The sequence below is a fragment of the Mchenga conophoros genome, linkage group LG12 (genome assembly GCF_057382185.1).
Source record: "Mchenga conophoros isolate Kocher_MC1m ecotype Shallow Benthic linkage group LG12, M_conophoros_male_GT1.1, whole genome shotgun sequence".
NCBI classification, from domain to species: Eukaryota; Metazoa; Chordata; class Actinopteri; order Cichliformes; family Cichlidae; genus Mchenga; species Mchenga conophoros.
In genome coordinates, this window is record NC_140537.1 from 29,719,950 (window position 1) to 29,734,794 (window position 14,845).

At 37.5% G+C, this 14,845-nt stretch overlaps 2 protein-coding genes across 2 annotated transcripts in view; one reads left to right on the top strand and one right to left on the bottom strand.

Annotated features, from left to right (window-relative positions):
• Positions 1 to 14,845, top strand: part of LOC146562890 (transmembrane protein 132C) — a 279,573-nt gene that overhangs the window by 43,096 nt on the left and 221,632 nt on the right. The window lies entirely within an intron of this gene.
• LOC146562891 (uncharacterized) lies at positions 13,148 to 14,700 on the bottom strand. Its single transcript, XM_085293166.1, has 2 exons — positions 14,458 to 14,700; positions 13,148 to 14,232 (listed from the first exon to the last, which is right to left on the bottom strand). Exons 1-2 carry the CDS (start codon positions 14,698 to 14,700, stop codon positions 13,714 to 13,716), a joined length of 762 nt encoding a protein of 253 aa, XP_085149292.1. The 3' UTR covers positions 13,148 to 13,713.

Genomic DNA, 14,845 nt, shown 5'->3' on the forward strand with positions numbered 1-14,845 from the left:
ACCACTTAAAGAGAAGGACTTAAATTTCTCCTCAGGGGTTAAATGAATGTACATTTAAGTAACAAAGTATGTAAATAAAAATTGCCAAGAGTATTTGCTCGCTGAGGTCAAAACTGTGCATCAGTACTATATTTAGCAGTTTCTCATTTAAGTGCTGATTTCTATGCAACAAAAGAAAGAAAAAATGTTACTAAAAGCAAGGAAAATGCTTCAGAGTGAAGGGCAAAAAAGCTTTGTAGTGTTCACTGAGCTCACTGGGGAATCCATTTACAAAACCTAACATATACACTGACAACACGTACTGAGTTCAAATTTCCCAAACACACATGCGGTTTTCCCTCTGAGCTCTACCCTCCTTATCCCAGTGTTCCTCCTCCCCACCCATACATTACATCAGCTCTGGGAGGAGTGCCTGGTCCAATCTGGACCTCATATGGTGTGTGCGTGCGTGTGTGTGTGTGTCTGTGTGTGTGTGTGTGTGAGTGTGTGTGAGTATGACTGTGAAAATAGAAGAGGTGAGAGGAAGAAAGGAGAGGCTAAGAGCCAAAATTTAACACAACAGAGTGGATCTTTTGGAAGGTATTATTTTACTTTGCAACATTACTGCAAGACTAGCTGGAGCTTCAAATCACACAAAAATATTACTATGGCATTACAAATATGCACATCCAGAAGTAATAGTTTTTCTTTCTGACACACTGCTGCTCTTGGGCTTAATGCCCGAGAGGTTCAAAGAATTCCCTAGTTGTTAAAAAAAAAAAAAAAAAATATGTTTGCATATAAATGAACAGGACAAATGCATGAACGAGGACTACATCGAACGCCCACAGAGTAAGTGCTGAAAGAGCAGTGGGGCCCTGCTTGTAATGATATAGTAGATTCTGATATATTTTTCCAGCACGAGTGTCTTGTAAGCCTGTTTCAGCGATGCATTCTTAAAGCTAATATTTCCAGAGGGGGCTCTTTGGAAGTTTAAATGGAATAAATGCGTCTCATGGATCACTGAGGAATTGTTAGAGCCCAGGCTTATTTAAAAATGGGGACCAAGGGACTGCTCTGGAGTTCATAGTAAAAATCTGATAACAGCTTCTCACAGTTAACTGTGCCAAGCTGGTTTCTATTGTAAATTACTGGTACCAGTGGTATTACTGTTTACTTAAAAATTTGCTCTGTAAAAATATGATCTTTGTTTACAGTGTACTGTACAGCAGTGGATGCAGTGATTCCAGGGTGATTGTAATGACTGAATTTGCAGTTTTTCTCAACCCAACAGCACTGCATTTGTGCTTATTTTTCTTAAAACTGTTTAGGAATATTAAAAGTAGGGCCAGTGTGCTGTTATAGCTTGTAACAGTCTGGTGAGGAAGAAGCGGCTAGCAGGTCCAGCGGGCATGTGGTGTGGAGGTTAGCCGGATAACTCGGAGGCCAGTCGGTTAAATTGAACAACAGACCTTTATTTGTCTTTAGCTGTACAAGACCATACCAGCCAGGTCTCCACAGCTCTACTCTGTCGGTACATACATGTGCGGGGTTAGGCAGTCGCAGGTGCTAGCCCGTTACAATGGTACAGTTTCTCTCGGAACAGATACACGAGCAGCATGTAACGGCTGCCACCACACTCACGTACTAGGAGTCTCTTCAACTACTACAATAGTGGGACAACACCTCCTAGCGATACTATACCACAATAGTAAGGGTTGTTACAAACTCACCTGTTTAAGCTTTATTAAAGGTTTTGCAGGAGCCTGCGTTTAAGTCTGCCCCAAACCATTTCCAGTCTTTTTCTTAACTGTCTTATAAAAAAAGAGAAGCTTTTATTAAAAAAAATAAATAGAGGACCAAAAGTATTAACTCACTGTTACAAAAGTAATTTTACCCCTTCGTTACTGTGATTCAGAACTTTTGAATTTTGCTAAACTTGTGTTGCTTAATAAGCAAAGAGTGTTCTAAAAGTGTTCTATTAGATTCAAGTCAGGGGCGATATTCAGCCAGGTCACAGTTTGTACTGTTTGCTTCTTTGGAAAATCTATACTCCTCTTCTGCCAGGCTTCTGGAGACTGGGAATCATTACGTCAGCCAGTATTTTGGTGTATTCACAGGCATTTATGGTCCCATCTGTAAATGTCATCTCCACACAACACCTTTTGCACTTAGCCCCATATCGTCACACTCCACCTCCATGCTTCACTGTTTTTTTTTTTCCCTTGGCCACCATCCACAGAGGTCCTTCACACTGTCTGAGCTGTCACAAGAAACTCAGATTTCCATTGATAACCCCTGTGCCAAGTCTGAAGCACTTGCCTGTCTGCTTTCCAGTGTTATATTGTGGGATCATTCTGGGAGGACATTCTGTTGTTTTGATTATAGAAACTATAGCTCATCCCGTACCTCCCGACTACAGCTATGTTTTCATTTGTGCATTTTGGTAAAGTCTCAGTGACTTTTTAAAAATTTTTCTGGCAATGTCCATATGGCATATGACCAGATGCACATATACAGACACTACAACCGAGAACATTTTAGTTTGGTTCTTCACATCTCATTTTAAAAGAGTTCACTTGGGATTAGGATAATTTATAATAACTATATGATATCTCTCTCTCTCTCTCTCTCTCTCTCTCTCTCTCTCTCTCTCTCTCTCTCTCTCTCTCTCTCTCTCTCTCTATATATATATATATATATATATATATATATATATATATATATATATATATATATATATATATATATATATATATCATTCTACTTATCAATGATATATATCATTTAAAGTATCTATCATTGTAGGATCTGCTGTATAAAAGTGCCCTGAGGCTACTGTTGTTCTGATTTGGCGCTATATAAATAAAATTGAATTGAATTGAATCAAGAGCTCATACCATTTTGAATAATTTAATTTAAGTGACAGGGGTGTACTCACTTCCTGTGAAAAAACGATTTAAAAACACATACTGTGTAGGTATGAAACTGAGATATATCACCTTAAGAGCACATCTCCAGGTACAGAATAAGCTTGAGCCAAACAAATTTCCTTTCACTCGAAACCTAGAATTCGACCCCAAACAGGGTGATTCCAGGGTGGAAGTGAGCTCAGTATGCTCATGTGAACACCTATAGTGTGAATTACTTTTTTACAGTCAGGAACTGAGCTGTGGTATTGACAGAGCTGAAATAGAGTGCAGAGAAGGCCCTATACTGTCTCAACATTATTTATGCATTCCACTTCTTTCACAGGGGGAGAAATATCTTCTCACATGTAAAGCCACATGTCATATGATGCAGTTTTATGTATGATGCTCATTTTTCAGATCATTATACATAAGACTAAGCCTATGTAAGTCTAAAAGGTGAAGTACTGACCTACTTATCATTTGCTTTTTAGTATTTAACATACCTATAAATTGGATTGATAGCATATGTGTGTGTGTGTGTGTGTGTGTGTGTGTGTGTGTGTGTGTGTGTGTGTGCGTGTGTGTCTGATACATTGATGATGAGCTATAATTGGATAGACTGTTTGATTTGTGGTGGCTGGGTGTTTCAGAGGAAGTCCCTTTCATGTTTTCATCACTCATCTAGCACATCTCTTTCCTCTTATATTGTCTGTCACTCTTTTGTTTTCCTTTCACTTTGTTTCTACCCTTTCTATCACCCCCTTCTCTCTCTTGCTGTCCTATATGCTCTTCCTCTCTTCTTCCTTCCTCTCCCTCTCATTCACTCCTCTCCTCATTCCCCCACCTCCATCTCTCTCCTTCTCTCTCCCTCTCTCTTTGCAGCTTGCCTATGTGGGCGCGATTCTGTCAAAACCTACTGTGTGTTTGTGTGCGTTTGTGTGTGTTTATGCGTGTGTGTTTGAACAAATGTGTCAGCATGCCTTTTTGCTTTACGTGTGCATCTGTGTATTTGTGTTTGTTCTGTTTGCTGTGCATGTGCAGTTTGATTTTGGTGATCTTTGCGTTTGTTCTCTGTAAGTATGTCAGCGTGCATTTATTCTCAGGTTTGGTTTGTTTGTTGGTGCTTATTATATGTACGTCTGTGGGTGAGTGTACATATTTATAGGAAAAGAAGATGAGGGAAAAAGCAATCTATATATGCACTTTTTCCATTTTCAGTTCCTGTACTGCACCTGATTAAAAAAATTATAATCAAAAACGTATTTTCTCAAAAATATAATTTTTTTTAAATCTTTATCTGGGAGAGAGGGAAAAGGAAAATAAAGGTGGCTTTTCTGATCAGTTTTTCTCTCAAAGCTTTGATTTCACCACACGTAATCAGTGGATTCTTACATGCTTGTGCTTACTGACACACACGGGCGAATACACAAAAACAGCTTTGAGATTTTCTTAGCTGCAGGTTCAGCTTTTCAAACAGAGACAAGTCAAGAGTGTGCCATCAAGTGCTTCTCTCCCCACTCCCAACTGTTCCCTCCTCCTCCTCCTCACTGTGGTGGAAAACTTTCTAAGAAACACTTTTCACTTGGCATAAGAGTGCTTTGCCCTTAAAAGAAAGCTTTGTAGGAATTGTATTTTTTTTTTTATGTGTGGTTTTTAACAGAGTGTCTCCTGTGTTTCAAAACACCCTCTTTCAACCTTTATAGCCCTAAAAATGACAGGAGAACTATACCCAATTGGGTCTTATCGTGCACATTTGCAGGCCTATTTTCTTTTAGAGCTCTTGCTGCATATCTTTAAAAAATCTTGTACATAATGAAGCTCTTCGGTTCGACATCTGTCTGAAACAGGTTGCTTTAAGTACACCCTCTTAACTCCTGCTCTTAAAGTCACTGTGTTAAGACCAAGCTTCGTCTTCTATGTACAAAATGCAACTAAAATTGATCATTTTGGGGGCATTTTCAAATCACACTGTACCTGTGGGATGAGGATAAAATGAATTGTTTCATTTCAGATTTCTCACAGCTGTCCTATATACTGAAAACCCAAGGTCGTTCTTTTCAGCCTTACAGCTTTGCAGCTGTTGCTTGTTGAATTTTCAATTTCTGTTCTTTTTTCTTTCCATGTGATGTAAAACACATGGGAATAAATAAATACACAAACAAATAAATAATACTAAAATAAAGAATTAGTAATAATAACAAAAGTGTTTAAAGGCTGGAGCTTGCTCTTTTCTGATTAGCCAGTGCATGGAAGCTTCTCCTTATAAGACTTCCATTAGTTATGAAAAAATAACGATGATATTTGATTTATTATTCTTGTTTTTACCTTAAATGTCAATTTAAATAAATATTTTATAGTAAAAACCAGATGTGAACTATACAATGTTCTGCTCTGAGCTGCCATCTTTAATAAGGACTCCAGTTGTTCAAACATATCTGCCTGTCAGTATCACTCAGCGTAGGCACGTACATGCAGCTGTCTAAGCCACCATCTAACACTTTCCTAACTGTTTACAAACCAGCTCTTTCTGCTCTGCTCCTTATGACCCTTTATGTCAACATAAATGAAACATTTTCTCTGTATTGTCATAGTAACTTTGTAAGTGTAGCTTGTGATTGTAGTAAAATCACCAAGTGGGAATAGACTTTCACATGCTTTAACTCTTGTTTAAGCAGTTGTTGTTTTAATATATATATATATATATATATATATATATATATATATATATTTACCTCTGAGTAACATCAGCAACAATAGTCAGTGTGCCTGAAAAGTCCTACAGTAATATTACAAGTTAATAACACTGACACGAATATTACTACATTACTTCAGTATCTGATGTGATGAGGGAACTCCAAACTCAGAGAATACAAAACAAGAAATGAGACCATTTTACCTTAACTCTTAATTCTAAATTGTTTTGTAAATCCTGCTTATCGAGACAGAATCCTAGAGTTCAGCATTCAGCTGAACTTCAGTTCAGTTTGTCAGCAACATGTGTGATAGTAAAACTGCTCCACTATGCCAACTGTAGTAATATTTTAGATAATAAATGCTGTAAAACTAGTAAATGCCTGAGGGGTATGTCGTTTAGTTTCTTTTTTATAGGGACACGTTTACAGTTCCCATCCCTGGTTGAGGTATTATAAGAGTGTGATGGGAAAATGGGGCTCTGTAACATGTGGTTAATGTTGGTAAAGGCCTATTTTGAGAATGATAATCTTTTCCTGAACTTAATTAAGTAGTTTAAGGTAAGTAAGTCAAATCGTTTCAAATTTAACAACAGAAGGGGGGAAAAAAGAAAAAAAAAACACTTAAGTATTATATGCAGATTGCTTGATAATAAAGCTACTTATAAACTGAAAATCAAACAAAACATGAAAATAATAGAACAGAAACCTAAAAAACTGCCACCAGGCTAGACACTGTGTGTCTTTATATCTTTGATGAGAAAGAAAGTCTGCTGACACTGACACAGGCCAACATAGAAGATCAATTTTATGTATCTCCCAATTTTATAACCTTATCATAAAAAAGATAACATGGCCTGCCATATTCAGAGAAAAGTAGTGTGGGAATAGTGTTGAAACTGTAGTGGTTAAACACTACTCCCACCTGTTACTGCTTTTAGTCACAGAGAGTGAGAGAGCTAATCACTACCCATGTGTCGCTAACTTGTCCCCCATTTCTCTGTCAGTTGCGATTGGTTGCAGGAGGTTGATGGCAGTTGCTGGGAAAATTATTGCCAAATCTTCAGTCACTTAGCCTCCAGACTGCTCACTGCCCCCCTGTCCACCACCTGTTGCTATAGAAAAATGTGTATTTCCCAGGCAGTTGTCAAAAACCTCATTGTGATTGTTTTGCTTGCTTATTGCTGTGGTCATAGTTTGAATGGAAGTGCTGGACTTGTCTAGCCAGCTACTCTCTGAGCTGCAGCGAAACTGCAAAAACTGTGACACAAATGGAGACTACACCCTTTAAAGCATGTTGGCTTCAACGCTGAGCCACAACTTTAACTTTGAAGGTAAACCTTCTCCATTTCCAGTGTGTCTTGGACTTTATCAAACTCTACTACCAATCGGCAAGTAGTTAGCGAGTATTTGCAGACAAAAATAAAAAACTACAGGCAATCACAGTAATCTTCTAAACCAGGAGCAGCACTTTCTTTGCAACCAATTTGGAACCTCTTGGACCAGGGAATATGCATGCTTTCCTTTGTGTGTGTGCGTGTTGCACTAAAACGCAATCTAGCACAGTACCATCACTAACATAATTTTATATTACAGAATAGATAATTAAGAAACTTAAACAAAAGTTGTGTAATCAGAATAAAGCCAAGTCAAGTGAAGTAGCTTTCATTACTTAGCACTTAGATTCTTTTGGTCGTTTTTATGATTACTCACCATGTTAATTTACTCCTTACATACAATAATTTAATTTGCCTAATTCAGACAATGTTAAGTGTGGAGACCAATTTTGGGTAAAATCCATCCCTCCCTCCCCCTCTCCCCTTAATATGTATCCAGTTCCAGGTAGTGGGGGCCCGTAGCCTATCACAGCTGTCACAGGAGGAGAGGCGGCCAATTTACAATCACAAGTAACCTAAGCAAACCATGACTCTTATTTGTTGTAGTCAACCTTCATTTATATTAATATTTCAGCATACAGTATGTTGCATCATGCTGCAATGTCACATGGTCATACAGAAAATGCGATCAGGGGGTGAAAGGGAGAAAATCTGGTGGGATATGATTTTAATCCAGTGGGAATACAGAAGCTACTTCAGCTACAATCTTTAAGCACAGAAGTCTAATTTTAACAGTATTCAAAACTGCTACACCCACTACGCATAGCCTCATCCAGAAGATAGGTTGTTTGGAAAGCTCAGGTTGTGCTCTTTTGAACTGCTACAAAAATGGATGTGGTTACTAGTGAATATTCTAAAGTACATCCTGAAATTATAATTACTTATCTCTCCTCCATGTCCTTTCCTTCCCTGGCTGAATAAGTGGCTGAGCTCTTACATTAAAGCGTGCAGTGAGAGGATTCATTTCGCAAACAAAAAACCTCGTGACCTTCTCTCCACCTCTCACCATGCCTTCCTCTATCACTGCACCATTCAGACTCTCATCCCTCCTTCCCCTCTTCTACTCTCATCTGGCTCATATTCTGTCTATTTGTCACACTCTCTTCCTTTTTTCGTGCTCTTGGATAATGTCACTTAAGCGGCCATGAATCAGTTATCTCTGTTTTATTCAACTGTGAGTGACCGCTCATTTTGCTGAATGTGTTTGTGTATGCAGTACATGTGTTTTTATGTATGTTAACATATTGCACACGTTGAATGAACTTCTAATTTGAGCAAAGAAACTGACAGACTGCTTTCTAAAGGAAAGGGTGAAGCTAAAAGTAGATATATATGCTGCATCATTTTGTTTTTAATGCCACAGAAATTATTTTAGCAGAATGTGTTTAGCTCAACAGGACAAAAATTATCCAAGAGAACTTGTGTTTGGATTGTAAATGATAGGCACACAGCGACTTAGAGATAATTTCAAGAATACTCAGAAATCATAATAAACATAATCCTGCCAGTCCGTTCAGCAATGGAAACACTTAGCATGAAGCTCCCAGTGCACAGTTTTTGTGCAGATGTTAATGCTTGAGAGGGTTTGGAACTGTGCAGTTACTGAGACAGTAGAGCACTGGGAACTTACACACTATGAGCTGCAGCATTTTCTGTAAATGTAAATACTTTGTCACTGTCCGTCTAATGCTTTAACTTTGCAATAATACCATTTACTACCTGACTTGTTGCAACGATAGCATCCTGTTACACTACCCCGCTCCAGCCCCTGAGAGCCATTCTGTCACAAATGTTTGTAAAAGCAGACTGCATGACTAGGTTCTTCATTTTCAGCTGAGGCAATGGGACTGAAAAGACCTGAATTTAAAGATTAAGACGTGTGGTGCAATACTTTTATCCATACTGTGTAAGCACATTTAATATGTAACAATAAATAAAGGGTCCAAAACAGTGAGAGAAAATGGAAAGAGAAATAGGCAAATATTGAGACAGAATAAGGGGGAAAAACATTTTTTTTTTTTTTTAGAGAACATAGAGATGAGAAGGATGGCCACTTGTGAAAGATAAGAACTGACAAAGATTCATTGTTAAACAGTGGCATAAAATGAAAGGAACAGAGAGTGAGACCTTAAAATTAATATTTATTTTATAAGGACAAAAAACAAGGGGGAGACAGGAGGTGCAGAAGGGGCTCCATGAACGATGTGACACACAGAAATTGGAATGGATCCAATTATATGGGATTGAGTGCGAATTTATTAAATCAAGCAATTGATTTAGATAAGTGTTGAAGAGGTGGTTTTCACACAGGAGGGGGTTGGTGACTGGGAGTCAATACAGAGAGTGAAACCTGTGAAAGGGGAAAAGGAGAGGAATAAGAGTGAATACCATAAGAGGAGCTAAAGCCATGCATAAACCACACCATTGTGACTTTAGAACTAAATGATTTCGTTTAATATGTTTGTTACTTTTTTACACTTGCAATCAAAATCATTTTTTTTTTAAAACACATAAAATGTGCAAGAATCAGTTATTTCCCACGCTTGCAGTTTTCCGTCTCTTTCTGCTTTAGGTTAAGGAGAGAGTGCTCACATGCCTGGACATCACACAGACAGCACGAGGGAACTAGCAGGTTGACAAAAAAAGAGCTTAATTAAATCACAACTTTATTAAAGATTCTCACATGCACCATCTTGCTGCCCATGCTATTGCATAAGTTGCATAAGTTCTGTATTTTAGACGAGTCAATTATATGTAATTTCCTTAAAAAAAGACAACATAGGATAAAAACCCTACAAGGATATGCCAGCATGAGGAAATAAAGAGAACTGGTAAATTAATCTGTGAAACTAACATAAATGACAGATGGGAAGCAGAAATGAAGCAGCATCATTTACAAAGATAATAGATGTGTTGCTGGTATGATTTGATTATGTAATCCTATTGCACTACACTTAAATTTGCATAAAAGCAATTCAAGAAAACACGGCACTGATTCACTCTTTCTCTATTGCCAGCTGTTCAAAATGTTGCTAAAAATTTTCCACAATCTTGGATGGCAACATGACAAAACTCAGCAAGGAGGTGAGAGCCAGAAAGGGAATGAGAAGCAGTAACCGAGAAGTGAAGTGGGAGGTAATTCTGTATAAATTTACTCTTGTGGAAAAAAGAGAGCTCCTTCAAGAAAAAAGAGAGGGAATAGAGAAACTGATTAAACCCATTTAGAGCTAACGACAGCATGACAAAGAATCTGTCTGAGATATGCAAGAATCTGACATGAGAAACTAGTGACAGCAAGATCATTTATACTGATTTGTGGAGAGAAAAGTTGGGAAAAGGAATAATATGGAATGAATAAAAGTGATGATTTCTTCAGAAAAACCTAGGTCGAATCGACTTGTTGGCCTTCTTAACTGCTTGTTCCTATACAACATTTCTATTATCAAAAAAAGTCCTGAATGTTTGCTGTCAGTTTTAACTTAAACCACTATTACTTTGCATGCACAGTGTGGACTGTCTGCTCTTGAGTGTTACTATTACAATGTAAAGTTCAAGAAGCAACAAAAAGAGTATTGTAAGTCTCCCCAGCTTTGCAAGTAACAAAAAAAGTGTAGGATCACGCTGAAGAGTGAACACACATTCTTAAAAACCCAGGGATGTGTTCTTGCCACTTCTCTCCCAAAGCATTTGTTGCCTTTATTCAAATACAGATCACAGCTTACGGGTGCCACAAATTATAAGATAAACCTATATATACCTGTAAATACTAAAATCAAATGGTGTACATATGTTTTTCACAAGAAATCACAATAACCTTAGCTAGTGAGTGAAATATGCTCTAAAACTATTATCAAAGACAGAGCAGACTGGATGCTCCCCTGTTAGGAAGTGAACTACCTGCTGCCCCATGGTGGAACCTGATAATCCACAACTTCATCCAGTCAGTTTTAAGTCTACTATTTTGTCCTCACTGCTTACACTTGGGCTCAGATTGAAAAGGCTGAGCTGGAGAAGGGTCTCAAGATTGGGACCAAGACTGCTAGATAGCATTGTGGCATATACAAGTGCAGTTTACAAGTGAGATGGTGTTAGCGCTTTCTATCACAGCTTAGGAATAATGTGGTAATAGTTGGGTAATGAGGTGGAAACAATATGGATGTAACAAGTTATCGACAACGATTAAAGCTGAGTAATATTACACTGAAATTTGTGTAGCTGAGTAATGACGATCTAGGAACTATTTGTAATAACAACTGTATGCACATGAGGCATAACCTATTAGCAATAATGTTAGCAATATATAAAATAGTAAAAATGTTTATAAACAGATGTTAAAGACATAGTAACCTGTTGATAATAAGGTGATACTGGTTAATGCTTAAGCATATTAAAATTAAATATAAAATTTTATTGGTGACTTACAAAGCGCTGAATGGACAGGTTCCAGAGTATCTGTCTGACTTATAGCAGCCTCATAGGCTCCCTAGCGCTATTAGATCAGGTGACCTTTTGCTCTTGGCTACACCAAAGTCAAGGCTGGTTCATAGAGGTGACCGGTCGCAGCGCCTAAATTGTGGAATGATTTGCCTCTCTACATTAGAAAGGCCCCTACCATCAACCTTCAATACATTTTTACTCATTGTCTTTCAACACAGCACGAGAGTTATTTATCTATTTACTTATTTATCTGTTACTTGGTATTAGGGCTGCCACAAACGATTATTTTGATAGTCGACTAGTCACCGACTATAAAACGTACAGCTTACTGCACCAGCATAACTATCATTAGCTTACAGCTTTAAGTGTTTAAGGTATGTGCTAACTAAAAATAAAGACAAGACGATAGTTTATTAAATTTTAATGAAATTTGCAGATTATTTCGGTGGAGTTTAATAAACTCCTTGCTATCTAAAATATAACAGGACACCGGAGTATATTCTCGAGCATCTCACACTTCTGATAATCAGTTGTCTGCTTGATGTTTATTCAGCTGTATAAAAACTACAACTTTAATCTCAGCCAAACTGATTTACGCAGGAACAAATAAAATACTAAAAAAAAGCCAAACAATAAAATTTTTAAATTATCTAAGTGACTTATATATGTTTAACCTGAATAGCGAAAGACGGCGGTGGGTTTGAAAACGATTTGCCAGGAGTCCGGTGTTCTTGGGCTCTAGTGAGCCTTGCCCCCGGCTAGCTATCGAGCTAGTGGGTAACAGACGTCTCCGAAAACATCAGAGCACTTTTGAAAATATGTAGTGTCTTGATAAACTGAGCAGATATTTGAGGTTTACACATCTAGTTTACACAGAAAATATGCTAAACGTTTATTTTGTGACCCAGTAAGAATAATAAAAGTAATATTAAAACTAACTAGCAGACAGAGCTACTTCTTCTTCTTCGGGGTTTAACAGCAGCTGGCATCCTTGTACATGCAGTGCTGCCATCTTCTGTTTCAGTCCGTTATTACACTCTTAAATACTACTACTTATTCCTGTGTCTTTTGGGATCTGACAAAGCTTCAAACGACGCGTCGACTATTAAATCAATCGTTGACAATTTTGATAGTCGACGTAATCGTGACTAGTCGACTAATCGTGGCAGCCCTACTTGGTATTTGTTATTTGATAATGATGCTATTTCTGTTACATTAATTTTATTGTGTAATTTTATCTTGTACAGCACTTTGGCCAGCACTTTTGTTGTATATAAATGTGCTATATAAATAAATAAACGATATTAGGATCATGTTACCATACTATAATGTGGGACTTATTCTTATGTACCCATCATTCTGCTTTGTAAATATTACGTACTGTGACCTGTGACCTGTGTGGACGTATTATTATTACTCCACTATTACCACTGAATTGCCAAGCTTCAACATAAAGAGCAAAACTTTATTTTCTTTCATTTTACAGAAAAACTCCCATCTATGACATACAGTCATATCACATTTAACCATACAAGTGTTCAAAGTTGTAGTACCTTCTAACAAGTAATCGGAATGAATGTAATGTTACTAGAGTGTATTAACACCAGTGTTGCCACAGTTACTTTGAAAAAGTAATATATTACGGACTACTGATTACTCCTTCCAAAAGTAACTTAGTTACTTTACTGATTTCTTTATTTTTAAAGTAACTAAGTTAGATTACTAGTTACTTTATTAGTTACTTTCAGAAGCTGCCAATAACACTCCCCACTGCCTCAACATAAAAACATCAACCGATTTTGCCAATACTCACTTTATTGGAAGTGTATTTTAACAGTAATGTCAACAATATATCTCCTGACATTTGAAGTTGAACTTAAAACTTTTTTCCTGACAGAAATACTTGTTTGTATGAAAATAAAGACAGTCTTGTTACTTCACTTAACATAAATACTTTTTATAAAAAAACAAACAAACAAACAAACAAACAAACAAACAAACAAACAAACAAAGAGTCTTTCTTGACTTCCCTTAAGATACTTTTTATACCATCCACATGTAAGCACTATTGTCCGCTTTTGTAACTTTGGACTAATCTTATGAAAAAAAAAAAAAGAGACTGCAGGTCCAACTTAAATTGCCTTACTTCCTTGCAGGTAATTGTTTTAAGTTAATCAACTTGAAAACTTTAATAAGTTTATTAAGTGACTTTGATAAACTTAATTCAATTACTTGTAAATAGTTATTTAAATTGGATTCCCCATTCTCTGTTTTTTCAGTATATGTTGTCATCGCATGTTATGGGGGAAACAGTAGAGTGGAGCGAGTAAACCAGTGGTTGTACCTCATTAACAGAAGCTTCTCAAACCTTTTGTCAGAAAGTCGATTTCTTTTAGGCGTGAGCACCAAACCTCCCAGACTAAAAAGTCGCTCCACAGGAGCACTTGATGGGGTTGGAGTGTTATACTTTAAAAAAATTGTCTTTATGCTTGTATATTTATGCAGAATCTGAAGGTCGTAGCCTGACATCAGGTAGTCCATGACTTCTTTTTCTGCAGAATAGGTCTCCTCCTCTGGCTCTGCCTCAAAAGTGAAAAAGTCCATCTCACCTTGGCTGCTAGATGTAGTAGCACTGGGCACACTGGCAGGGTTTTTTGCCAGAGGAGCAGTGGTGCAACACTCTGCTGTCAGAAGCTGTTTTACTCGCTCCCTCCTTCCTGCATCTCTCAGCCATCGGAGTTTGAATTTTGGACAACTGGCAGCTGCAAGAAGGGCATCTTTGTCATCCAGCACACCGGCGAAACGAGTCTGAATAGCCTAAAAAACATAATTGATATTTTTATGCCTACAATTTATTATGTTATTGAATTATTTGCAAACCATGCCTAATATGAGATCAGTATTATGGATTTATTTTGTTTTAGGTTACTTGTAAACATTTTAATTGTTTTAATCTTATTTTTCAATGATAATTAATATTCTGTTCCATGTTTGTGAATTGTATGAAGCAAAAAATCTGACTAATTTCAAGATAGAGCGTACCTGTACAATGGCATCTGGAAGGCCTGCAGTCATCCTGGAGAGGTCATCTTTCACAGCCTGGGTCTTCTGCATCAGAACTTCAAGTGTTGGTAGTAAAGTTCCATATGGACAGTCGCCTTGTAAAATGTCCAGTGCTGCAGTCAGAGGCTTCATGGCCATGCAGTACTCATGCAGGAACTGGTATTCTTGATCTTTGAAGCACTTCAGTCCTAGCTTTGTGCACAGAGTATTCAGCTCACCCATGGGGATTTCTGCAATTCTCTTTACAGCATCAAAAAAGGAATTCCACCTTGTGGCTGTTGGTATTAGGAGCTTTCTTTTGCTGATTTCTTCCACTGTTTCTGATGCAAGTGTAGATCTACTCGATTTGGTCCAAAGAGCTGTGCAT